The 27,545-nt window shown below is 47.9% G+C and overlaps 1 protein-coding gene across 1 annotated transcript; it reads right to left on the bottom strand.

Annotated features, from left to right (window-relative positions):
- Positions 1–14,369: 14,369 nt before the first annotated feature.
- On the bottom strand, positions 14,370–25,230 carry LOC120748745 (solute carrier family 2, facilitated glucose transporter member 3). Its single transcript, XM_040055475.2, has 10 exons — positions 25,105–25,230; positions 22,116–22,211; positions 20,702–20,862; positions 20,174–20,414; positions 19,876–20,038; positions 19,053–19,240; positions 18,568–18,672; positions 18,059–18,160; positions 17,629–17,832; positions 14,370–17,114 (listed from the first exon to the last, which is right to left on the bottom strand). The coding sequence occupies exons 1-10, from the start codon at positions 25,117–25,119 to the stop codon at positions 16,923–16,925; spliced, it is 1,467 nt and encodes a 488-aa protein (XP_039911409.1). The 5' UTR covers positions 25,120–25,230; the 3' UTR covers positions 14,370–16,922.
- Positions 25,231–27,545: the final 2,315 nt, after the last annotated feature.

Here is a 27,545-nt window from a genome sequence, read left to right as displayed (position 1 = left end):
TTTAATCTAAATGTGCACATGGAGAAAACACTCCCCTACCACTGGAAAACTCATCTGGTCCTACAGAGATGGGGTCCCTGCGTGACATTCCCCAAATTTGCTCCTAGGCAAATTTTCCAAAGAATTTCCACTTAAGTCTAAATTAGAAAACTGCAGGTCCCCATGGCTCCTCTGCCAGTTCAGTTGTCAATACCTGGGAGTACATCCCACTCATCCAGCACTTTGATATTTGAGTTGGGCTAGGCTCAAGATACGTTTTTCCATGCTCCTTCCATGGTTTTCACTCATCTTGCTCCACGACCAGTGGATCAGTGCACAGTCTCATAAGGGAATGGTGAAGGGGTCTTCAATATCTTGTGAGGATGTGGCAGACAAAGAGAGCGTGGGCTGGTAGGGAAAGCTGCCCACAGAACAAGGCAGAAAGAAACTGTTGGGACTCCTCTGCAAGGGTGTAAGTTACAGAGAGAGTTGGTGATGGATTTTGGCAGGGGGGAAGAAAGTTAGAGGTTTCTCAATTGCATTAAATGCAGACAAAAGCTGCCTTAAGGGGGTTATAGGCCCTGGAATATCAAACTTTGAAGACTCTTTGACATATCTAAGGCTGGGAGAAGAATGTAGTGTTCTGCTTTTCCAGTCACCGACTCTGGTATCTGGGATTCCACCAGCCCAAATGTGCCAGGAATTAAGTCTCCCCAGACAGAGATAACATAGCAGAGCTCTGATCAAGGGACTGATATCAAAGGAGCAAATCTTTCAGCCCCGGGGATGAATCATCAGAGCAGTTTATTCCAACCTTTTCTCCTCCTTTCAAGTATCAGGTTCAATTGCAGCAAGGGCAGCACAAAAGGCTTCGTCATTCTAGGTGCTGAAAAGGCAGGGAAAACACAACCAGGAGGAATGGAATTCACAGGTGATACAAGGCTGGGAGGGTGTTGCAAATACCACAGAGAACAAAGAAGTGATGCAAAAGGAACCTATCTTGCTTGGGCAGGGAGGAAGAAGAAAAGATGGGGGCTGGTCATGCACCTGAGGAGAAAGGATCCCAAAGGTTAAGTATTCAAAGGGAGATGTCTAGAAAGCACAGCATGGGAGGAAATAAATAAATAAATAAATAAATAAATAAGGCAAGAGAAATACACATTTGCCAGCTGAGGTATACCAAATTCAAACAACACATCTTATTTTGCAGACATTCAAGCGCTTGACAAAAATCCTTATATTCTTATTTTTCTGAATGGGTGCACTGAGGCAGCATGTGGGCTCAGGAAAGGGCCTGTAATTGTACAGCACTGGCCACTCCTTGGCTAAGCAGAAACAGCTTGTCATTGCAGAAAACCTGTGCTTAAGTCTAAAGGGCACTACTAATACTGCCCACGGTTATGGTGAGATTACACAAAGAAGGTCACATTCTCTCTTGTATGCCCTGCAAAATGTGGGGATGAGGAGGAAAGAGAAGCCCCAGGGAAGAGCAGCAGGCATAGGAGTGTTGTAAACCAGCTTCTCTCTGCCAAGCGAGTATCAAACCAGAATTGCAGCATCTCAGCCTCTCTGCTTCTCAGCGATCTGTGGCTCTAATCTCTGTTTACATGCAGGGGAAGATCTGTCTTGTCTGAAGGCATTCCCACTGCCTGTTCCATTCAAGTCGCCCAACCTCCTACAAAGCAGGTGAGGACAGGTGAACTGCAAGGCACAGTTCTGGGAACTCTGATGAAAGTAGATGAGGTTGTGTGTCATTTCAGCTCCGCCAGTTATTCACAGTCATCTCACCTGTACAGAGATGAGCTGGAGGGCCGAGCTAGCTCTGCCTCATCAGTGTTGGTTATGTCAGCTGACGCTTCAGCAGGCTTTCCTTCGACATCAGTCACATCATTGCTGGATCTCAATAAACTATGTTGTCAATGAGTCTGCTTCTCTCATGAAGCTGAATTAGCTCTGCAGGGAAAACAGGAGCAAGACCATTGACTCTGCAGAATGATCATTTATCTCTGAAGCCTGTAGCTCAGGTGCATGCCAGGAACCACAGAATTCCTGCTGAGCTGTAGTCTGGCTTGGGCTGTGGTTTGATGTTTGAGGATTTGAGTCCAAGGGAAGGAATTGCATTTTTTGTGGGTTGGTGGCATGGCACTCATATTTCAGAGTGCCCTGTGCTTTGGCACGTCACGATTTATCCCTATGAGTTGTCAGCTGCCCTAAAAGATGTTTGCAGATGAATCTAAGCTTTGCAAGAATTGTGGGTGTGCACAACCCAGGATCAGCCTAAAGGCTGCAGACTCTCCATCGGTGGATGGCTCCGGGGCCACCACAACTGTGGGAGTGAATGTCAGCCATACATACATATATATATATATAAAAATATATATGCATACATGGCCTCTTTGCAACTATGAGGCACCTGGGAAACACATGCTGCCAGCACGTTGCACAGAGTCAGCAAACTCCACTGAAGCTGCACTCCATAGCTTGTGTTTCCCCCAGGGCACTGTGCTGTAGCAGGAATGAGGCACCTCAGGAGCAAGGAAGAAATTCATGGCCCAAAGGTAATCAGCTTGTGGGGTTGTAATGTTAAACTCATTGGGAAGACAGCATGGGGGGCTGGTGGCCTGTGAAAATCTCAGCATGAAAAACACAAGGGAAGATTTTTGTTAATAAAATTATAGTATTCTTTTGGGAAAGTACCACATAATAGAAGGAAGGACCAAGTGTGTTCAGGGGCACAAGAAAATTGTTGAGGTGCAAGAGAGGACACCCAGAGATGGTGTAATGCGAGCCCGTCTTCATCCATACTTTCTGTTTACCCACCTCTGTGGCGTTTTGGCCCCTTTTATGTGGTAGCAGGGCCACTGATGTAGATGAATCACCCAAAGACAGTGCTGGCAAGGAGCATTCAGTCTTTTCAGCTCTAGTAATAGAGGCTTCCTTGTGCAAACATGCAGTGTCAGGTCTCTGGCTGCTGCTGGAAGAGACTTTGGCGCTGCATTGCACTCTTCCTGCAAGACACCAAGTGCATCAGAGGCAAACCACAGCCTCAGCAAGAATTTTGTGCCCCCTTTGCCACAGAGAACACTGAGAGTTTTGTGTGGGGACTGGGTCATTCAAGAGATCTGGGTGAAAACCTCTGGGTGAAACTCTCTGTTGAAAAGCTGCACTTGTGTGCATGGCTGCATGATTACAGTAATGCAGATTTTGCCTTTAGTTTCCCCTGCAGAAGAAAGGAATTTGCACATCTGCAAGCTGTGATCAAGGCTGTCAGAAGGCCTCCCTAGACGAATCTGGGGGTGTGAACACTTTGTACCTTTTCATTACACTGCTGGCAGGAATCAAGCAGTGTGTGTGCAACCAGAGTGCTCACACCCACAGCTCACACATCACACGTGTGCTCAGCATGGCTGTGCTCCAAAACCTTCCTGGAAGCACCCAGTTCAGAGAGACTGAGAGCAGGGACAGTACAATTGCTTTGGCTCCCAGATCTTCCAGTCACCTGGCACTGCAGCTGCCCAGTACTTCCAGTCCTGCAGTCCTTTGCACTGTGCCAGGGAGACGACAACCCCTTTCCCTTGTGACCCTCTTCCACCTTTCCCTTTCATGTCAGGCATGATAAGGAGATGAGGAACCACAGTCTGTGTTATTCCTCTGCAGTGTCCTTCATGTCAGGGCACTGCACAAGTAAAGGCACCCAGTACTCTGGACATCCAGCATGCATCACAGCTTCCCAAGAGCTTTACATTTCTGTGGTCTCTATTTTTAAAGTGTCAATATTGTGTCCTGACCCTGCCCTCAGCAGGACAAAACATGCTCTCTCAGCTCAGTTTAGTTAATAAAAAAGGTTACATCCCAGTCAAGGAAAAAAACCTGAAACTATGTTTTCAAGAGCCTGTGCACTAAATCTTTGCTAAAGCCTAATTTCTAGTCAGCCCTGGTGTTTGTGCTTTGGCTACTCTGTCCTGGCATACACAGTCAGTCAGGAAGTAGACTTTCCAGTCACAAGGAAAAATGTTTCTCTTCCCTTACTTCTGCTTTTTTTTTTTCCCCTTTTTTTTTTTTCCCCAATTACATTTGGAAGAAGAAATCAAACCTCCTCAGAGAAAAAGATGGCTCTAAACAACATGTTTGGAAACACCAAAACCTTACACTAATATGACACTTTTTACTTCTTTGTGTGTGTGCCCAGAGCATTACAACACACACCATTACCTATGAACTACAGGTAAGCAATGTGAACGTCGCCCTTGTGTCAGAATGAGAAAAAGGAGGAGCATAAAGGTGATGAGATGCTGCTCCGCAAACGTTTTGTCTCTTTCACGCAATAAGGAAATATACTGGCAAGTATTCCTCTCAACATTTCTGCACGGATAAGTGTTTCTGAGATGGACAAGCCCACGCAGGTTTCAGCAGCAGCGGTGGTGTCTGCCCACACTGGGCTTTGCTGACATTGGCCTTGGCCGGTTCTGTTTGGAACTCGTCTTGCACTACCTATCACAGGTAGGAAGATTCCTCTGCTTCGTGCTTATGGCCAGGCTGCTTCTGATTTGCCACTGTGAGACCTTCAGTCCAGCTGAGCCAGCTGTATCTTGCATGCATCCGTTTTACCTGCCTGTGGCACTGAAAAGGTCCTGTGCCTTTTATCAGTTTCCACTGAGCCCTTTATGCAGGCTGCCCTGAATGGCAGCTGACAATAAATTCCAACAGCTGATACTCTGTGTAAAATGCGTGTTTTGGTCATATTTCTCTTTGGGTTCATGAGAAAAATCTCATTCAATTGTGCATACTATTTTCTGTTTTGCAGGATGTGAGTAATTTTCTGAATATGTTAATTGCTCCCGTCTCCTGTGGGACAGTTGCAATCTAGTTTACATGGATCTAAGACACAGACTTAAAGGTGTTGCTTTCATAACCCAGAGAAAATATACCTATGGTGTGCTTAATTGAAATTTTCAAAGGCCATCCATTATCTCTCACCACACCCAGCTCCCTCATTGTGGTGGTTGTTACAACTTGACAGTGCTGAATTTACCAAATCAAGTGCAATCTCTGTGCCAATATGATGCAACAACACGGCTCAAAAACTGCTGTGATGCAGCTGGAGATAGCAGCAGGACAGGTCCCTACTAAAAAAAAAAAATCCCAGAGTTAATAATTATGTCACACGTGGGTGTAGAAACTCGGTAAGAAATATTGAGGCAACATTCATCCTTCCTGCTCTCCTCCAGCAGTGACTGTCAACCCGAGAGCAGCTCTGCACTTTTATTTGGCAGTGTGAAGATCTCACTCAGATGGGCACGAACTTTGCTCGCCGACCTCCCTGGGGCCATCCATCCCTTTGCTAAAGAAAGCATCCCGGGTGGGAGGAAGGGCGGCGTTTTTCCCAGGATCACCCAGCCGGTCAGCAGGAGAGTGAGATGCGAGCTGCTCCGAGCCCCTGCTCTGCCCAGGAGGTGGCACTGCCAGCTTTGCTGCCTGGAGCTGGCGCTTCTTGTGCAAACACAGCCAGGCCAGCAGTTCCTGCCCGAACCCCGCCTGCCAAGCGCCACCCCATGATAAAACCTAAATCATCTACCCTGTTCTGTTTGCTCAACTTTTCGCCCTGATTGTCCCTTCTTCCAACAAGATTGCTCAGGTCAAAAGCCCACAGAAGAAATGCACACGGGCACAACTTCTTGCTGCACCCAAAATGCCCAGCCACCGTTCCTCTCCTTATCTTGCCATCCCCCTCCCTTTCCTGTCTTTCCCTACCTCTCAGCTCTGATCTGCTCGAAAAAGCGAGTACATGCTTCAAGCATGTGGCGTGTCTTGTAGTATTGCTGAATGCTTTTAACTTGCATATCCAAAATTTTTGCAATTGCACTGCTGTTTCCCCAGCCTTCTCATCAATGGCCATCTAGCTCTGCTTTATCCACAGGACAGAGAGGCCCAGAGCACACCAAGTCCCGTTTCCAGCTGCTGAAACAAGATTAGCCTTCAGCATGCCACTTATTCCAAAACTGTCAGCAGTTTTTGTTCATTCCCACCACCTCAGTGTGCTTGGCAGCCATCTCTGCACCCACAGAATACTCTTGGATGGACATGAAAGGACTGCTTTGGAGGGAGCATGGTGACAGAAAGACAAAGGCTGCTGGGTGACAGCAAGTGCTGAGCTGCACATTCTTGGTGGATATAGGCTAGAGTTTATTCACCTCCTCTGCCTCATGGCTGCCTGTTCCCAGCCCACCTTGCAGTCTTGTTGCCCTAAAAAGTGGGATCTCACAGCAAGACACCTAAATAGTTAGCTAAAACTACCTGATGGCCACTCCACCTCACTTCAAACAGCTTCACTCATAGCCACATCACTTTCAAGGACTCTCCTATGAAATGTCTTTCAGCCACCTGAGTCTTTTCAGCCTTCAGAGATCTGACCTCTCTTCACTGCATACTCCCCTCTCCTTATCAAACACAGCTCCCTCCTGTCTCCTGCTTTAACTGTTAGACACACTGCCAGCAGGTGACCCAATGCTCTGGGTATATGATAATCCTTCTGGCTACCTCACTACAGGGACCATTTCCTCACAGCTCTAGGTCTCCATTCTAGAGTCACTCACTGCCACATTTTCTGCTGTGTTCATCTCCCAGTGCTTCACTCCAGTCCATCCTTCCTTGGCTTCCTCTTACTCAGTTCCCTAAACATCATCTTCAATATCAAGTCAACCTTGCCCTGCTCCAGCAGTGCCATGCTGACTGCTCTGAGATGGCAGAAAGCGCTCGCTGGGCTTTGGAAATGCAATGGCCTTCCACATGGACTGCCTCCCTTGTGTCCACATTCATGTAACACCAGAGCAGGAAGGTAGGCAGCTATTTGCATGCCAGAAATCCAGAGTTCCAGTTGTGCCATCAGTCACTCTTCCACTGATTTGCAGCATCAGAGCATTGTAAAAAGACAGTGGCACAGCACAACTGTTTGCCCTGGCCAACACTGCGAGACAACATCTTCAAACAATTTTTAAATTTTTTTTTTAATTTTTTTTTTTTTTATTTTGTGCCGCAAGTTGGGTAATTTTGAATGAAACTCATCCTAACTAAGGAATCGGCTTCACAATGAATTCAAGCGTAAAGAGCATGAGTGCAAGAGCTGGGGAAAAAGATAGGCTATGGAGAAGGAGGATGGAAGCATTGCTTGGGTACAGAAGGACAAAATCAGAAAGGCCTTAGAGCCCGGCTAGAGGAGAAACTTGCATGGAATAGGATGGGTGACAAAGGGATTGTGCAACTATCCCAGTAACCAGGTCTGCTGAGGAATGGGGAGACAAACTAGTGATGAATGTCTCAGATGGGGTTGAAGTACTTAAACCCTTCCTTCCTATAGTCTGTAGAAGCAAAGCCTGCTCCCAGATTTCCAAATATATCGTAATGGTTTGTAAAACTGGGGGACAACAAGCAGCAGTGGGCTCGATACTATTTAGGGAGGTTGAATATATTGCAGTGCATGAGATTGAATAGAATACACTTCAAGGGTGCTAGGACATTTCTGAAGCTGCTGAAGGAATTGCCTGATGTGATTATGAGTCTTTCCTCTCTCATCCCTGGCAGCTGAAAAAATGCTAATGTTGCACTCAGCTGTGCATACCAACCAGGATGAGTCGGTGAACCCCAGACCAGCCATCCTTCCCTTAGAGCTGTGTCCTCTGGGCACCCAGTGACACCTGGGCCGAGGACAAGAAGGTGGTCAGGAAAGGGTGATGCTGGTTTACCAAGGGCAAACTGCCTGCCTTTTGGAATGAAAGGACTGGCTGTATGGATTAGGGGAGAGTGGCTGATGTGATGCACTTTGACGAGAGTTACACTGTAGGCACAGCATCCTCCGTTGGAAGGAGGGGGAGGTATGGCAGCAAACCACTACTCAGTATACTGGGAACTGGGAAGATGCAAAATATCCCGGGGATTGTGAGTGACGCCATCTGCAGCTCCTTTAAACTCCAGGCTGGCGTCCTGTGACATTGCCCAAAGACTGCCCTGAGCAACCTATCACGCTCTTCACACCCTGACACAGAGTAGAACACATCAGAAAGAGTAAGTGTTGCACCTGCACAGACTGGTTGTCCAACAAAATATTCTGTAGCACTGAACGTTGCTCTGGAGGCAGGGAAAAAGCCTGACAGACTATATGAAGTCATAATTAATTGACCAAATTTTAGAAAATTTCCCCCAACCTTTTCATGAGCAATATCTGGAAATGAAGCATCCCCCATCTATTACCACCACCCACTTCTGATGTTCTGCTGATGTTCCACATCCACTGAATGTTGCTTTACTTGAGCATGTAATTTGTAGAGGTGCAGATGCCCACGAAATATTTGGCAGCTTCAAGAGGCTGGAGATGTCAATGGAAAATTCATAACAGAGTGAGGAAGAAAGTCTTCACACTGCTTTCAGTTTTTGCATAATGGTTATGAGCTATTCCTTATAAACTATCCAACAGTCTAGGCAAACTACCCAAACTATCCAAACTATCTAGGCAGAAGCTGCTGGGCCCACACTGCCACTGTTCTGGCCATGCTGGGACAGCCAACAGGATGCTTCAGTGCTGAGGGCAAGAGCTAAGAGAGCAGGCCATGCAGGTTGCCTAGCATTTTTCTGTGCACTGGGGCGTGGAACTGGCTAGAGCAATACTGGGAGAGCTTGGTAAGACACTGTGAGGTAGGAAGGCAATATCTGCAGGTTAATGTGGATCTGGAGTGGCTGGAGATGAGACCCCACACCTACTTATCCATTTTCTGCCCCCATGTGACAGGGTGCTTCAGAGAACAAGGAATTGTTGTTTCCTTACTGCAAAGAAGTGCCACATTCAGATTTCTGTCCCAGTCCACTGGGAATGAGGAGCTGGCATTACAGGCACAGACAAGAAGGATGGAAAGGAGGAAGCTTGTGGCTTGTGGAATGGGAAACCCCAGGCAGCAGGACTGTTTCGGAGGAACACTTGGATTTTAATAGGCAAATAGAGAGAAGGAGATGTAGGGTCATGAGAAACTCTTCTCCAGTGTCAACACCTCCTCACAATTCACTCATAAAAACCCACTGCCTGCCCCTCGTAAGCCTCCCTTGCAGAGACACAGGTTCTCTTCAAGATAAGCACAGGCCTAGCTGATAAGCACTCATGTTCAGTCCCTCATCACCGCTCAGAATCGGGAATACTGTAAGCAAGGGAATAAAAACTTTTCTGAGGGTTTCATATCTGTCCATCAAGGTTTCAACGTGAATCAAGGGGGAAGATATGGGGGACATAATTTCACATTATGTTGCTTTAAAAAATGGGAGTGATAGGAAGGCTCATTTAATCACAGAAATATCTTCCATCTCAACTGCACTTTTAACACCCTACCACCCTGAGCAAGCAACGGTATCTGTGCAACCAAAGTGTTCGCACCCACAAACCATACATCAGATAAGTTTTTATCTCATAAGAAAGACCTGGACTCTAATATGAATCTCAGCCGGGGTTTGCAGTGTTGGTGAGAAGCCACTTCAAACACGGTTTTCATGGCTGTGCTCCAAAAAACTTCCTGGGAGCATCCGGGTCAGAGAGTCCAGGAGCAGTACAACCCCCTTGGATCCATCCAGCTCTTCCAGTCCTGCAGTCCTTTGCATTACTATCAGGGAGAGATCAACCGTTTCCTTCGTGCCACTCTTTCCTCAGCTTGCCCTTCCAGGTCAGGGAAGATAAAACGATGAGCCACGCTAGGCCTCCGCAGTTTCCCTTACGTCAGGGCCCTGCACGAGCAAATGCACTCGGTGACTGCACATCTGGTGCCAAGTGAGTGCATTGGGGATCATTCCCATGTCCATTTTGGCCTCCAGTCCAGAGAGGGCTGCCAGAGAACTCTCAGGTGTGTCCAGCCTGCTCAGTTCAAGTTGCAGTGGCTGGTTCTGACTCCTGAGAGCTGTCAGCATTTCCAGGCATGAGTCCCATCCTTCCCTCCCTGTCAACCCTCTCTGAAGAATTCACTCCTTTAAGTCTTCCCATGAGTTTTAGATTTCCTCAGTGTCCATATTTAAACTGTCACTAATTTGTTTTCAACCTGCAATCAGCAGAACAGAACCTGTTAATAAAAATTGTGTCCCAGTCTAGGAAAAAAAAAAAGAAACTATCTTTTCAAGATCCAACACTGTGCAATAAATCTTTGCTAAACCATCATTTCTAGTCAGCCCTGGTGTTTGTTGCTTTGGCTGCTCTGTTCTCACACACTCAGCCAGTCAGGAAATGGACCTTCCAGTCACAAGGCAAAATGTTTTTCTCCCTTCACTTCTACATGTTACTCCCTTTTTTTTTGTTTTGTTAGGGGGTTTTTTTGTTGTTTGTGTTTGGAAACACCAAAACCTTACACTAATAGAACGCTTTTAACGTTTTTGTAAGCATGTGTGTGCCCAGGGCATTACAACACACCATTACCTGTGAACTACAAGTGACCAATGTGAATGTCACCCTTGCATCAGAATGAGAAAAGGCAGAGCATAGAGGTGGTATGATGCTACTCCATCACTCCACAAAAATTTTGTCTCTGGCATGAAATAAGGAAGCTGAAAAGTATTCCTCTCAGCATTTCTGCACGGATAAGTGTTTCTGAGATGGACAAGCCCACGCAGGTTTCAGCAGCAGCGGTGGTGTCTGCCCACACTGGGCTTTGCTGACATTGGCCTTGGCCGGTTCTGTTTGGAACTCGTCTTGCACTACCTATCACAGGTAGGAAGATTCCTCTGCTTTGTGCTTATGGCCAGGCTGCTTCTGATTTGCCACTGTGAGACCTTCAGTCCAGCTGAGCCAGCTGTATCTTGCATGCATCAGTTTTACCTGCCTGTTCCTCTCAAGAGGCATTTTTAGTGCCATCTTTCAAGCAAGCAGAACCCAGTCTTTGTGGACCAAGAGCTGAGGTCGTACTGCAAGGAACACTGTGACTCTGACATAGCAAAGATACTTGTGAACACGTGGTGGAGGTGATACCTCTGTTTCTCTTTCCATGAAGAACTGATGGCCTCTTGCCTGTGATTCATAAGCTACTGGAGTCCTATTGGGCTTCATTTTATTTTGTGTGCAGGTCAAGGGTCCGTCTCTTTGGTTGTCTTCAGTCTTTCACTTCCTCAATCCCTCACCTGCTTCTTTTATTCATATTCCTCTCTTTCAGGTCCTGTCCCACTTTTTCACACTTATAAATGTCCTATCTTCCTTCCAGATCTTGGATATTTTTTCCTTTTTTCTCATTCCTCATTCTCCTGCTACACTGCTGCACCCATGTCCCTCCACACCTTCACCACTGCTCCTAACTTTCATCCTCTTCTGGTTCTGCATCCTTATGCCTTTCTCAGTTGAAAATGATTCTGGTGGCTTTCCTCTAAACCTCAAGGACTCTTTAGGTCATATACTGGACTCAAAGAAGAGCTATTAGTCTGAGACCATCACTGTGAGCTTTGATCCATACCAGAGACAGCACTTGAGCAAAGGGGAGATAAAGCTAGTCCAGAGCCCAAAGATTTTAATGTAACAAGATAATATGCAGTCTGAGTGATAATGGCACTTAGTGACAGGAATATAAAGGAAGCAATAAACATGTGTGTTTGCTTGTGATGAAGAATCAAATTTGTTAATGGAAGGCAATTTTGTTCATGATGAAGACTAAAAAACAGGATGAAACAGACCAGAGATGGAAAAATAGCGTGCTGTTTGATCAGGTTGATCACATCTGGATGACCACTTGCTGGTTCAGAACAGGATCTGCAGTGGTCCCACAATGCATGTCACAGTGACTGGTGCTCCAGTATGACTGCCTTGCACAAATCCATGTGACCTCTTGCTAAACAGAACATGGTTGTGCAACATAAGCAGAAAACAGACTTAGCAGGTCAGTCATGTGTCTGTCAGGCCTGCCGAAGCTCATAGGAAAGGAAGAGACAGCTCTTGTAAACTGTGTCATTTAGTGAGGTGCAGCATAGAAACAAGCTTTGTCACAGCAAGTTAATTGTTTTAAAAGTTACAGCCTGCCTCCACCAGAAATGGAATGCTTTCAAGTAACACCAATTAAATTGTCGCAGCAATATATATTTTAGGAGACAAAACCATTTTCTTCCCTTGTCTAAGACTTCCTGAATGCTGCCTTTTCCCAGCAGCATATTATGAAGACAATTGTCTCTTGTCTGGTAACTCACATTGTAGAGACAGGGCCAGGCTAAGTGACAGACCAGACCCCAGGTTTTGCAGCAAGCATCTCACACATCTTCAAAGAGTGCTTCTAAAAGTGAATAAAATGTTAGTATTGTGTCCTTAGTCTGATCTGCAGGAAGTCTGAAAAAAAAAAGCCAGAGAGACATAAATTTTCTGTGCAATAAAATGTGCATTTGTTTTACCTGCTGGCACGATCTTTCTCACCATGTGTACAGTGGGAGAAAAGCTGTGGTGAGCCACCTCCTGCTGCTCCATTGTGGCCCATCACAACGATATTGGCAGTGTGTCTGTACCTTCTTTCCTCTCAAATGAAAGCAGCGACAGTCCCCCACCAAACTAGCAAATGTTCCTTTGTGGAGTAACCCTCAAAGAAGGGGTTAGTGACTTCGCTTGAAGGGAAGACTGTAGTCTCCTGCCTGTGCTCTCACCCAGGTACCTTCCCAAGGAAGAAGCTGCCTCATATCTCCCCAGCTACTGAGGTGTCCAGAATGTGTCCTCTTTTCAACACATAAAATCAAATAAAAAGATTTTTGCACGGGACATGCAGCAGGGAAATCTACCTCCAATAAAATGTTGTTTGCTGGAGGGTTTTTTTTCCCACATTTCTTCTCACAGAAATCAACTGCTGTTCTTGGCTGGTATGTGAAGAACATTCATCAGAAATAACACAAGCAGAAAGTGACAAATACTGGCAGTGACATTCTATTGCGCGCCAGCCTGTAAAACAGCACTGAAACCTTTGAGGTGGCTGATGGCACTTGGGACTCTTGGGGTTCTTCTCCTGTCCACTCAGCAGCAGTTTCACACCAAGAACTCTGCAGTGATTAATTGCTGTGGGGTATTGTGATGGCCACAAGAACTGCCTACATGCTCACTTGGATGTGATGAACACTTTCAGCTGAAAACAACCCATCCTCAAACCCTTTAATTGCAACCATTTAATTCAAACCAGATAATTCCTTTTGAAGCTTCCTTACGATTTTCAGAACTAACCAGATCTAAACCAAAGCCTTGTTCCCTAACACAAAGTTTATCATGAAAACTACAAAAAGGCTAATTTAGAGCTCAGTGAATCAGATGCTTTGGCCCCAGATGATTTTGTTCTCTGCTTCCACTTTTGACAAAGAAAACCACAATGTTAGGAGTTAAGTTTGAGCTGGATATGCTTATGAGTTTGGATGGCTAGACTTTATTTTTATAGCTGAGCTAGAATTGAAAAACAATCCTAGACAGATTAGCCTGGGGCACTTCCCAGCTCCAAGGCTGGTTGCATACCAAGCTTAGCAAAACACAGGCGGGAGTTAGGAACACACAGCAGCCAGGAACAGCAGCTTTCAGAAAGTCTTCATGGGATCTCTGCTTTGCTGAGCTTTTTCACTTTACATTGTTCCCTACTCTTCCCTTGTTTTAGGCTTTGAGCAGCCTGCTGCCGCTGGAGTTATATCAGCCATATTCCTGCTCCAAGGTACTCAGGGGTCTCCCATATTTACCTTCCTTTCTCTTCATTCCATCCTCTTCCACTGCAGGATATTTCGTTCACATATATTTTGAGAGCAGCCCAGAGACCTTGAGAGTGGTCCGTGGAACGCTGTGGTCCCTGAGCTATGGGATCAGCTCCTGGGGCAAGTGGGGTTCTTTCCCCATACCCCTCCTCCTTTCCAATACCCACCACTGAGTGCACCTAGGCACACTCTCACAGGACAACATGAAGGTCACATTCCAAACAGAGGCAGTAAAGCATCAGAAGCAGTAAAGCAGCAGAAAGGGGTCGTCCTTCCTCCTGGCAGAGGCGAAGAGCACAGTGGGAACAGAGCAGGGACAGAAGTCTCCAGGTTCTTTAGCTCTGGGCAGGATTCATAACCCTCAAGCCACTTCTCTCCCTTCCTCTTACACTGAGTAAGTATTTGCACACAAACAAAAAGGATTCGGGCAAACAAGAACCAGAGATGCACATATCTTTAGTTTAAAAATCGCTAAGAGATAATAGTAAGGGAATTAAAGGTGATTTGCATGGAGGCTGAGAGAAATTATCACTCCCAGTAGGATAAAACAGCAAATCCAGAGTTCTTAGTTCTTAGCTACCCAGAAAAGTTGCAGGGTAGATGGTGGTGACATTTCAGCATGCAATCCCAGGCTGTGATAAAATAATAAGACAAGGCCTATAAGATAAAGGTAAAATCCAAATCAGATATTTATTTCATATTTTTTTATTTCAAAACCGGGAAACAACCACATTAATAAGCATATAAAATCCATCCAAAATATTCACAACGCTGTTACAGAAAAAGAAAATAATAAAGATACCATGTGAGAAAGGCCTACAGATTTCGGTCCAAGCCAACACACATCTGATGCAAAGTATGGAATGCTCTTATGCACAGCTGTGGGGGGAATTTCCTAACATACACATACCCACATAGAAATATGTCTGGATGTGCTGGAGGGTCAAAGGAAGGGCACAAGAATCTATGTAAGTGAGCCAAAATATCAAAATTGGGAGAGAAGTTATATATAATGCTTCCAAGAATAAATATCTGGCATGTAAGCCTAATAAAAAGCATGGGAAAACTGGATGTAATATGATTACATTGTGCAAAGCTGGGGCATTTCAAATTAATTCACAGGAAGCATTTAACAGCAGCAAATTTAACTGATCTTTGCAACTGTTTCTCATTAGGGAAGGCAGAAATGCCATTGCTAGTTACTGAAGATGTCAGACAGACCCCGGAGAATATACATCAATGGCAATTTCTCTAACCTGCTCTGAAGCATTATGTTGGCAAGGAAGCTTGGGCTGGCCGTGCTACAAAAGTCTTGCTGCCATTCCAACCTCTCTAAGCCCTTCTTGCTTTTACCACCTCGCAGTCTGTGGGCCTGCCTCTCTTCTCGGATATCCAGTAATGAATTCCAGCAGGTCGACCTGAGTTTAACCAGGTCCAAAATCTGCAGCTTGATCTCAGAAGGGCAGGAGTTTAAGTTGGACCTACCTCTGTACTACCTTTAGATATTCTGCACACGTCTGGACAGGCCTGGAGCCCGTCACAGAACGCTGCAGTGAAGTAAAGCTGCCCCTCCTTGACTGCAAGTGTGCCACATGTGCCTGACCTGAGCTGTGCCAGCTCAGCAGCAAGGGTGGGGGACACACAAACTCAATTGCCCAGCGGAATGACAAGCAAGGAGACCGACACTTACTGATGAACAATTACTGCCTGCCACATCCCTTTGAACAGAGGCACTATTACAGAGCTGTACATATCTACAAAGCACACTGGTGAGCACCACAGCATCATGCAGACCTTCCAGAGAGGATATATGGGGCAAAAAAAAAACACCTGGCCTTCAACCGAGCAGGGGACTGAGCACTACGGCCTTTTTGCACTGCTAAACTAGCAAATTCCAGTAGCTCTGGTGTCTAGTCCTGCATCTCTATCCTTATGAACTTACATGTACCACAACTGACCATGCCTGTGTCCAGAAGGGTCATGCTACATGCCTCTGTAATATTTATAGGAACAACTGCCAAGAAAATACAGCTTTGAAAAATGACTTTTATCCTCACACTCCTTTAAATGACAATCTGCAAGTTTCAGAATTTATGATGTACTAGACTATAACAGAGAAGCCAAAAAGAAATAAAATTAAGAGAAGGCAGGAAAAAATTACCTTCTGGTTTGCAATCACCACCTTCAATCATCCATAGAACGCTTAAAACCGTGTCTGAAAATATAATCCAACAACACTCACTGTAAGATGCCGTATCACACTCTCATCAACACTTGAGAACAATTCTTTAAAACAGCCACCAAAAATCCCTAATAACAGAGATTTTAGTGCAGAAACATACCTCTTCCCACAAGTACACAACTCTTTGAATGTCTTTCCAGAGGACACAAAGAACTTCAAGGTGATGTGCATAATTGGCTCTGCTGTACATACCACCTAAAATACTCAATCTCCTTTTTAGTACCGCATTTCTCCTTTACAGTCTTATTGCACCTCAAGTCTACAGCATCTTTTGTTAGAATAGCTATTTCTCTTAAACTTCTCCAATTTCTTTACCTGTACATTTTTGTACACCATTAAAAAAATAAATATTTACAAAGTGACATACAAATAAATAAACTGAAGTAAAAGTATGCTTTCAGTCTGTCTATACAAAAAATAAAAGAGCAGGAAAAAATATGCCTGTGACTTGGTCCCCTTTTTCCTGAGGCTAAAAAAAGTGCACACTGGGTAGGAAAAAGCAAGATGGCTGTTGGTAAGCTTGCTAAAATTCCAGTGTGACACCTTACACACGCACACAGAGTAGACTCAAAGGGCTGGGGACTCGTTTAGCGGGTCACTTCAACTCACTACAAAAATAGTAATTAGGTTCAAATACATAATGGTCACTGTGTGCATAAGTATGTTAACCCCAAACGGCAATTTTATGCGAGAAAAGTAAAAATATTGCCAGCTCTTCTCTGTTCTCCTGATGTTTGTGGCAGGGAAGATGAGATTTATTTTTGCGAGCGCCAGGTGCTTTCCAGTATGGCAGATCACCCAGATCAGATTTGCTTAATGCTGGCAAGCCTGGCACAATGGGTGAGCGTGTGGGTGAAAAGAAGAACATAGCAGCAATTGAGGAGGGGAAGAACGTCCCAGTTCTCACGGTTTTCTTTGCTCATTCCTTTAATGATTCTTTAAGCATGAATGAGTTAAAAGAATGGGTGTGTCATGGATCTTAGGCAGCCGCTTTGCCAGCTTATTTGCTGTTCAGCTCCGCCATGGGGGTCTTCTGGGGTGACGAGGGGGTGTTTGCTCCTCGTCCTTCAAAGCCCCTGGAGATGTCTTCAAAAGTCCTGCCCTTGGTCTCTGGCACTTTGAAGAATGTGAAGACGAAGAAGATGACCAGGAAAACAAGGAAGATGAGGAAGACATAGGAGCCACATAGTTTCTGCAGGGAAGACAAACACAAAAAGGTTTTCTTTTCAAATTACATGCAAGGGCATTTGCTGTTGACAGGTTAAAATTCCAACACCTTTCTCCAACAGTGCCCTTACTTGACTTTTTTCTCATCACAGCATTTTTAAAACTGAAATCACATTCCTATGGGCTTCTAAAGGTTTTTAATCACCTTGAGGGTGACTAAAATTGATGCTTTTAAAGCAAAAAGCCCCGATGTCCTATCTAAGATGGCTCTTCCAAATATCTAAAAGCTGCAACTGGTTAAGACAGTAGAATGCAAGGTGAGCAACAGTCTCCACTAACAATCATAAAACTGACTCAGAGACCTCTGGAAGACTCACCAGCCCTCTTCTCAAAGCAGGGACAACTTCCAGGAGAGGTTGGGTTATCGAAGGTCATATAGCCATGTGTCAAAGTCTTCAAAGATGCGGATTCTACTACGTTTCTGGACACCTACTCCAATGCTGCAGTGCTCCCACAGTGCTTTATAAACCAAGACTTACCTCTGCATAGGGGAAGAGCATTCCCACCAAGAAATTGGAAGTCCAGTTGGAACAACCGGCCACCGCCATGGCCGCAGGTCGTGGGCCCTGGCTGAAGAGCTCTGCCACAATGAACCACGGGATAGGGCCAGGGCCAATCTCAAAGAGAGCCACAAAGCCAAAAGTAGCAACAATGCTGATGTACCTGATCCAGCCCACAATGTCCTGCAAGGGAAAAAAATACAATCAGCACAATGCCATCTCCAGTGTCACAACCTTCTCAGCTGCACTGTGAACACCGTAGCAGTTCCCAGAGTTATAAAATTGCTCTCGCCACTTGCACACTTGGCTCTGGCCCCAGCTCTACCTGCCTACAGGGCAGCACTGCAGATCTATTTTCTTATAGGTTCCTGCTGGGGTCAGCCTGGACAATAACACAGTGACCACTCACCTTTAGAGCTAAAGCTACAGTCATAATAGCAGCACACATAGCCATGCCAGCCAAACCAACCAAATGGAGCGTCCGGCGCCCTGCACGCTCCACCAGGAACAGCTGGAAAGGAGAAGGCAGAAGGAAAAAAAGTCCATTACTTTGGCAGCAAAAGCCAGACTTCCATGCTCAGCAGCTCCTGCACCTCTTCCTTATCTGCCTGTAAACCTCAGAGACCATGGTGATCTCAGTGCAGATCACCAGGCTGCTCCATCATCAGCACAAGTTCTTCCACTCTGGTTCTTGCTACTGCTTTCTCTCATCACTCTTTGCCCAGTGCACTCCTTTTCCACCTTCTCCTTCGTCTAAGATAACAACAGCACCTCTTTCTGCCCATCTCTCCTCCCACCATGCCTTTGATGCGCTCTGGCCAGTGCAGAGCCCAGTGCTTTGCCACCACCTGGCTACTTGTCTGTAGTGCCATCTGCCAGGGACGGGCCCAGGCAGGAACGCAGCCCTGTCCCACTCACCGACACCACAGTGAAGACTGTGTTCACCACACCAGCTCCAATGGTGGCATAGATAGGCTGTGTGATACCAGCTCTTTCAAAAATCCCTGTAGAATAATAGAATACCTGGGAAGAGAAGAGAAAAAGTTGGACATTAAGTCACAATTCCATGTTTGAGGGCATGTCTCTCATCCTCTGCCTAACAGCTTGCAGGCCCAGTGGGGAGTTTCTAAGCAGCACTCCACGCTATAAAACAGCATGCTTCCAGTCAAGGTTCATTCTCTTGGTGCAAGGCTGCAGTGTCTCACCAGGGTGTGCACATGAGGAAAGTGAAAGCCTTAATATCCACTTTCCATCTTAGCATCTTTGCCCTATGACAAGACAATGACCTCCAGTCAAGGCACAAGGATGTTTTGGGACATTTGAGTCCTCCCCACACCAGTAGCAAGGGCAAGTTGAGCCAGAGACACAGGAGGCCCAGAAGATGGGATAGGAAGATAACTCACAGCATTGATGCCTGAGAGCTGCTGGGAGAGCTGCAGCATGATGGCGATGATAATGGCTTGACGGTAGTTTGGGGAACGGAAGAGCTCCGGCACAGTTGCTTTCTTTTCCTGGGACATTTTAGCACTTTCATCTTTCATCTCCTGGATGTCCTGAGACACATCTCGATCGCCACGGAGCTTCTGGAGAACTGGAGGGAGGAAGCCGAAGATGTCAGGTATGAGACACACACCTACTGGCCATGGGAGGTGCGTGTATCCCATCCTGGTATTGCAGGAAGGGCACAGGAGGAAGACTGAACACTTCCAGTTGGTGTTGAGGCCTGCTGCATGGGAAAGACCAAGCCTCTGCTGGCAACCTTGCTCTTCTTTTGAACCCAGGGGTCAGGGTGCTGTAGTCAGCAGAGAAACCAGGTCCTGCTCATGTTGATTGATCTCCAAGGTTATGTTTGATCCTGAAATTCCGTTCAAGCTCTTGCCAGAGCCGACCCCAGCCCTCCAAGTTCCCTGTTAAATGCCAGCCTGTTTCCTGCCTTTCAGGAGGAGCTGGCAGAGTAGCAGCAGCTGGTCCTGCTACATCCCACCAGGCTAGGTGCCACTCCTCACGCCTTAATCCCACCTGGAGCCTCTGTTGAGATGCCAGGTTTCTCATGCTTCCTGGCACTGGTGCAACCTAAAGGATGGGAAGGTAGGCCAGGTCTGATGCCCTCTGGGAGCCACACCCTAAATCTACCACAGGCTCCAGGATCAGTTCTGGCCTCCCACTCAAGTTCAGCGCAGGCTGGGAACCAGAACACTGCCCTGCCCCTTTGAGATGAGTTCTCACCTGCTTGGGCTTTCTCCTCCTCCATCTTGTTGATCAATAGGAAACGGGGGCTTTCAGGGCAGAATAGCAGACCTATACACTGCAGAATTGCTGGGAGGACGGTGAAGCCCAAAAGCATTGGCCAAAGTCCTTCAGTGCCCATGATCGCCTCCAGTCCAAAGATCTACACCGAGAAGAGAAAGAAGAGCAACTTCAAACACCTTAATTCCCGGTATGGCAGGGCCCACGTACCGCACCTGAGGCAACTAAAGCCCTCCTTCCCCCCTCCCAGGGCAGGATCAGGTTGTACCACGCCTACCTGAGCCACCAGGATGCCCACAACAATGCCCAGTTGGTTGAGGGTGCCGAAGGCTCCGCGGACGCTGGTGGGCGAGACCTCGCTGATGTACATGGGCACAAAGCCGGTGCAGAGGCCGCAGAAGGCACCAATAACAAAGCGGCCAATAATCAACATCTCCACTGCCTTTGCTGCCTTCGAGAAGGCCATGAGAAGGCCGCCAATGAAGGCCAAGATGTTCACCAGCAGCATGGAGTTCCTCCTGCCAGGGCAGAGATGTCGAGACTGAGCTTAAACTGGGAATACAGCAGGGAAATACAACTGGGAGAGGGGTAAAGGTAAACCCTGCCCGCCATCTCCCATCTCCGGGGCGGGAAGAGAATGGAATAATTCCCATTCGGTTCCTGCCTTGGCCTGAAATCCTTTTTGCAGCCCACACGTTCTTGCTTCCTCCCCAGACATCTCTTCCCACCTCTGCCCTCTTCCTGCCATCGCTCTTTTGTAAAGGGAAAAGTTCTCCAACAGCTCTCATCCCTCTCCCCAACTTACCTGCCAAATCTGTTTACAAACAGACTGACTGAGAAGGAGCCAATCATGCCTCCTACTGAGAAGATGGCCACAGAAAGCGACCACAGGGAGGTGAGGAGCTCTTGGGAGACAGCCTTCCCACTCCTTTCCGACAGGGTTTTGTTGAAAAACTTCTGGATGATCTGCAAGAGGAATCAGGTAGCCAGAGTTACAATCCAGAGGGAGGCATCTTACACTGGGGAGAGGGGACACTACCGTCTTCCTTCTGCCATGAAAACAGAGAGAGGCCCAAAAGGGCAGCAACAAGTTACACAAGGGGGAGGTGAGGGCACAGAAGGAGGAGCTTTCACTGAGAAGTAGCAGTAGGATGAGGGAGAGTGCTTCACTGAGCAGAGGGGCAGGCAGGGCACCCACAGGACAGCAGTGTCTTTTAAGGAAAATAAGCTTATCTTCTGAATATTTCAGACGGTGTGAGTCACTGGTGGTTCTTGGGAGGAGGCGGGAGACAGTTGGGAATGAAAGGGAACATGAAAACATGACCAGTGAGTGGATGGGAACGTTTCTGCCAATACCAAAATACATTTCTGGTATAGAAATAGATGGAGACACACAAGGCTTCACTGAAGTAAGCCTGGAAAACTGTTTCTTTTTTTTACATAATGCTGTCCCAGGGGGATGTGACGGGGCCACGTCGCTGATTTCCCAGGCATCCTCTTAGCTAGTGAGGTAAATTCTAGCATGGGCAGCAGGGGACAGAGTGTCTGCCCCCAGCAGATGGCAGCAGGACATTAGCCAGGGAGGACCGACCCCATCCCCCATGGTGAACATCTCTTCCCGAAGACAGGGTGGATGTGGTATTCATGACTCAGTTCTTGACTGAGGAACCATCTTAGAGTTACACAAAAACCACATCTCATTTTCTTCACCTCTTGTTTCTTAGGCTACAGTCATGGGATGATTTGGTCAATTGTCCAAGTCACAACCCTTTTACAAGCTCTGAGTCTATACTTAACACAAGGAATGAATAAACAAGTAAAATAAACTTGAAATAAATTAGGGCAGCTGATATTCCTACGAACCCTTAAATGTGTTCTGCACACTGCTCTCTACATTCCTTCTGCCACGGTTGGCTTATTCTGACTCAAAAGTGAAGCAGCTCACATTCCTCCACACGCCACATATGGCAGATAGAGCCCTCTGCCCTTTCTGTGCTCCTAACTAAGAGAATTAACCTCTCTGTTTGCTCTCTCCTCCCCAAAAGTTTGTCCTTCCTGTTCAATGTTGTATTTAAAGGGGGATTTTAAATGCCTTACTGATTTCATAAACCAAACCCAAATTACTGGCTGCTTGGCAGACAGTCCCTCTCCTTTCCACACCACTGTCTTCCCATCAGCCCCTCACTCATCCCACCTCCCCAGCTCATTCCTCCTCTCACCTTCTCAGGCGCATTAATTACCCCGGTGTTGTACCCAAACTGGAGAGATCCAATGGCAGCAATGCAGACAGCATAGACAAGAGGCGCCGTGATCTTCTGTGGAAAGAGAGGGAACGAGTATTTAGTTAATTTGGCTTTCTACACGACTTGGAGCTTCTCCTCAGCACAAACAGCAGCTGCAGCTCATAGGTGCCATGTGCAAGTGCTCTGAGGGCAGGGAATGGGCTGTTATCCAGCGACGGTGAGTACCAGCAGCATCCCTTGCATCCTCCTCCTTGGGAAGGGAGGTGCAACTGTACAACGGGAAGAGTTCCGTGGCCACAAGTAGGAGGGCTTGTCAGGGCCTCCCCTTTATTATCTCCTGACCTTCAGCAACTATTCTCAGCTCATTAGTAATGAATACACTGGCTGCATTAGCGGCTGTTATTTTGGGTTGATCTGCTTTACAGAAGCTTTCGCTGATCTCTGGCATGCCATGAAAGAAGGGTCTAACTCTTCGCTGAGCCAGCTGACAAGTTCCCATAAATTGAGTCTCAGATCTGCCCATGAGCTACACTGGCAGTCACTCATAACAGTTACAACACGCACTCCTCAGCAACAGGCTTGTTTTTCCCAGGCTGGAGCTTCCCAACCCTGCCCCAGGGCACTGGCACAGCAGCGTGCCTCTAGAGGTGGCAGCCCGAGTTGCTACCAAGTCTATTTTTCTTTAAGCTGTGGCAATAGTTGGTATTTTAAATGAAGCACACTCCCTGAAGTTTCAGTAGACCCGAATCTCTATTAAATTAAAGTAAAATCCACCGAGCCCTCAGAGCCATAGGGAAAACTTGAAGGTCCAACCTTAGAAGCCCCACAGACTGAGAAATTTAAGTGTCAGCAAAAAGCATCTGACATTTTATTCATTTTTAAAGCTTGTGGCATTTAAGCCAGCTCTGAGTGAGGGAGGTGTGGGGGAGCAGGTGACTCAGGAGTTGGCACTTAGGCAGCCAGTGCCTGAGTTGGCACAATTTGGAAAGATTGTGTTCCTCCCAGTCTCAGGAGGTTCGGAAGCTTTTCCAAAAATATTAACAGTTCCTTTTCCAAGACTTTCCAATTATTGTACCTAAGCCTGGCAGAGTACACTGCTTGGTGGGGCCTACTGTCACAGCTCTTGCAGTCTCTCACTTTCTAGCTGAGCTCCAGGAGTAGTGGCTCTCAAAACTGCCCAAAGTTTTTGACAACAGCCTTCTGTCAGTGCTACCTCCACCAGTCTTTCGAGCCAAGCACGTAGGTGCTCCTGGCCTGCACAGCTCTCAGACACAACCAGTTCAGCCTCAATAAACAGAAACTGGGGAAAGAACTCTCAGGCATGGTTTCCTCCCCCCACATCATGTAAATGTTCTCCTGCCCAGGTCAGCGGCGGAGACAAAGTGGACAGGGGGTAGATGAGCACGAAGGTAGCATTCACACCTGAACACACCCTAGGATAATCCAGGCATTCTCCGTGGCAGCTTATAACTTCTCCACTCATTTTTATCTCAAGGAAATTTGGCACAGAACCACAAGGACACAGCTCCTTCAAAGCATCTAGATGTCTGTAAAAATGCATTATAGTATCTAAGCAGTTTTGGGAGTCCAGGCCAGGCCATCTCTAGCCAGCAGGTATGGCAAAGCTGAAGACAAACCCCAGCTCTCTACAAGGTTGACACAGGAGCACCTTTCCCCCAGGACTCTGCTTTGTCATGGCTTGCAGTGACCACAGCTGGCCTTTTCCTTCTGGGTGCTGCAGGGACCACAAGGTCCCAGCTTTGTGGGCACACCTCACTTACTGGTACATAAATAAGCTACAGGGTTAGTTGTTCTACCCTCTCTCATACTTCCTTCTCCTGGTTGTTATGCATCTCCTACCCAGCCTCCCACAACCTAGACATCACATGGCATGACCCATCCCCTCCAGTGAGCCAGATTGTGATCTAATGTATGGATCATTTGTTAACGCTGCAAGTGCCTCGCTTCCCAAAAGGCAAACAGGGAGCTCAGAAATAGCACGGCTACACCCACTCTATCGGAAGGCTCAAGGCTGAGGTCTGTACGCCGGCACGGAATCCAAACCGCCACCCCTCCCTCCGACCACAGGCGTCGGCAGCATCCATTTCCCAGGAGATGCTCCTCACCAGCTCCCCTCCTTCCCTGCCTCGAACCCCAGAGCTGTGCAACTTGTTGAGCCCGGCAGGAGCGGCCCCTCCGCGCTTCTCTGAACGACCTTGACCAGACGCTCTCCTTTCCTCTGCCTCATCCTCTCGCACTGCCCTCATCTCCCATCAATATGGCGATGAGAGCCCCGGCCTCCTCCAGTTCTGGCTATTCCCGTGTAATTCCCCGGCATCCCGCACCAGGTTCAGGCGGCTATTTGCTGTCTCCCTTAGCACGTTTAAAACACACGCAGTCGGGAGCTCGCTGCACACGGGCAGATGCCGACAAATATCCCCTGCTCTCATACGAGAGGGAGGGGAAGGACACGCTCTGCCGCCTTCTTGAAACTTAAAAAAGCTTTTGCAAGTCATAAAACCGCCACCCCCCCCCCAAAAAAAAAAAAAAAAAAAAAAAAAAAAAAAAAAAAAAAAAAAGCGCCTTTAACGTCAATTCCCCGTTCAGCATCCCAAATCCCGGGACAAACCGAGTGCGGCGCCGCCAGCGAAACGAACCTCGTGATCAATTATCCTACAACGCGGACGGCATCATGTGCATCATCAGGCCACGCGCACGAAACCAAAATCGATCTCGCGACCTGCGACAACCTCTCCCAAAACGCGCGGTCCCCCATCCCCCGGCCCCGCAGACGGAGCCGAGCAGCGGCCCCGCCGCATCCACCGGGATGCGCCGCAAGGGACCACCGCCGCATCCATCCCGGCAGGAGCCGCACGCCGGTCGCCACTCCACCCCTCCTCCGGAGCGGCCGGGGAGCCGAGCGGCGGCAAAGAGGGCGGGAAGGAGGCGGCGTTCGCTTCCCTACCTTTTTGGTGTCCATGGCCGGAGGCTGCCGGTGCGCGAGTGCCAGCGAACGCCCGTCCGCCCGCACCTAACGGAACGCGCGAGAGGAGGCGGCGGCTCCGCGCCCGCCCACGCCCGAGACTGCCGCGAGCCCGCCCCGCGCCCGCCCGCCGCTTTATGGGCCCGGCCGTGGGCGGGGAGGCGGAGGCGAGGGGCCGGGCCGGGGCGGGGCCGGGGCGCCGGAGAGCGCCGAGCGCACGGCGGTCACGGAGCGCCCCCCCCGGAGCTCACGCCCCTCGGTGACGGGAATCTGCGTGCGGGGCGGCCGGGCGGTGATGGAGCGGGCGGTGATGGAGCGGGCGGTGATGGAGCGGGCGGTGATGGAGCGGGCGGGCGCGGGGAGCCGGCACGCCTCGGGTGCCAGGCGCGAAGCCCTGGCTGATGGCACAATCAGCGCTCGGGGCGGTCCGCGCCGACGGCGGCTGCGTGTCGCGAAGAGACGTCTTCATTTATCGTGTGGTGTGTTAAAAAAAAAAAAATAAATGTCTTTATTGTTCGGCCCGCGAGCTGGAGCAGCAAGGCGGGCAGTGACGGTGCGGAGGCTCAGCCGCACTAACAGAGCAGTAGCCTGCTCTGCGCCTCCTCCCACCGCCTCGCAAAGCTGTGGATGAAGTACAGTTCTGGGAAGCTGCGTTTCGGGGATTTTTTTTTTGTTCGTCTGGTCGCCAAAAGCATATTTTTCATACGATGCTAGAGTGAAAGCTGAAGCTGGATCTAGTCCCAGACTTATACCCGTCCTTACAAGGGCACGTAGTGACAGGACGCGGGGGGATGGCTTCAAAATGACAGAGGGCAGGTTCAGATTAGGTAATAGGAAGAAACTCTTTACAGTGAGGGTGGTAGGGCACTGGCAGAGATTGCCCAGAGATATTGGGGATGCCCCATCCTTGGACATGCATAAGGCCAGGCTGGATGGGGCTTTGAGGAAAAAAAAAAAAAGTAGAAAGTGTCACTGCCCATGGCAGGGAGATTTTGAAGCAAAATTATTTTTAAGGTCCTCTCCAACTCAAACCATTTTGATGAGTCTGTAATTCAATCAAACGCTACTGTGCTCCACAGTTACTGTCCATCCTTCGGGTCAAACAATTGCCAGACTCTTCCAGGAGAATAATGAAGAGCTGTGCTTTGAATCAAGCAAAAGTGCTGTCAAACAATAAGAGTCTTCACTGAATTAAGAATCTGTCAAGGACTTTGACTTCAGAAAACAGCAGCAGCTGAGGGCAAGAATAGTGTGGGGGGGAAAGCAGATTTACCCTGTTTTTTTTATTGTTAGGAAAAATACCTTGAGAACAGACACCACTTTTGCCATCGAATTCCGGGGAACTGGAACAATCACATTTTAAATTCGATTCTGCTGTTTATTTGGTGTTGTCACCTGGCCACAAGTGGAAATTACCTGGAAATTAACAGGTCAGAGCTCTCCTTCACTCATTCTCAGAAATACCTGTTCATTTTATGGCTTTTATGAGGGTGAGCGATAAATACCCTCACGGGGTGATTTATGCGTTATAATTATTTGATAAATGTCTCATGGGTATTCTGTGTGTTGCTGTTAAAATATGAAAAAGTGTGGTAGGGCACGGGATGCCTGCACAGTCCTCCTTCTTCGGCTGTGTGACAAAAGCGCCTCTTCGCAGCCACAGAGGAGCACGGGGAGACAATGGCAGCAGGAGGGCCCCAGCTAACCCTCTGCCCCAGCTACTCCCCGGCCCCTCACAAGAGCCATTAGCACATCAAAGGTTCCGTTTTCATACACCCGGAGGAAAACAGGGACACAATGCCAGGTGACAAACCCAGATTAAGGACCCCCTGCCTGGGCCGAACAGCTTAGGAGAGCCGTCAGCCCAGGTGCGGAATTCATCACAAAGCCGAAGCTGGAGCACCTTTCAAACTGTGAAAGAGGAGGTGCTGTGTACAGGACCACGGGACACCTTACAGGATGCGCGGGAAGAGCATTTTGGGACTGTACAAATCTTACGATGGGATATTTAGGGGAGGAAACAAAGAGGAGAAAGGGAGGGATATGGGGGAAGAAGGGACAGCTGCATGAAAATTCTTGGCTGACCAGCAAAAGCGTCCAGCCTTGTCCTGCACTGGGTTAGCAGAGTTTGCCCTATCTCGTTCTTAGATCCTGTTTTTAGCTCTGAGGGGTGAGTACCACTGGTGTCTGCTTGTCTCTAAGGGTGAGGCCATGCCAGGTTGGCTCCCGGGGGCAGCAGGAGTGTGCCGGCCATCCATGCACACACCTCTGTGTGTGTGTACCAGCAACAGGAGTGGGGCTGCAGCCCTGTGCCAGCATCGGAGAGACTGGTGTCTGTGGTCAGACTGCCTGAGCCCAGCTCCTCGGAAGGATCCGCCTTAGCATATTGACATGTATATCCCCCACTGCTGGAGCTCCATCCT

Source organism: Hirundo rustica, chromosome 2, assembly GCF_015227805.2.
Source record: "Hirundo rustica isolate bHirRus1 chromosome 2, bHirRus1.pri.v3, whole genome shotgun sequence".
NCBI lineage: Eukaryota > Metazoa > Chordata > Aves > Passeriformes > Hirundinidae > Hirundo > Hirundo rustica.
This window is presented reverse-complemented; position numbering and strand designations above follow the sequence as displayed.

Bases quoted from the DNA above. Each gene is read 5' to 3' on its own strand.
- LOC120748745 (XM_040055475.2), bottom strand. The intron at 18,161-18,567 runs GTGAGTGGGACA...TCTCCTTTCCAG, and splicing joins CAGTCTTCACTGTGGTGTCG to CTGTTCCTGGTGGAGCGTGC. The intron at 17,115-17,628 runs GTAAGTCTTGGT...TCTTCCCTGCAG, and splicing joins TGCTCTTCCCCTATGCAGAG to AAACTATGTGGCTCCTATGT.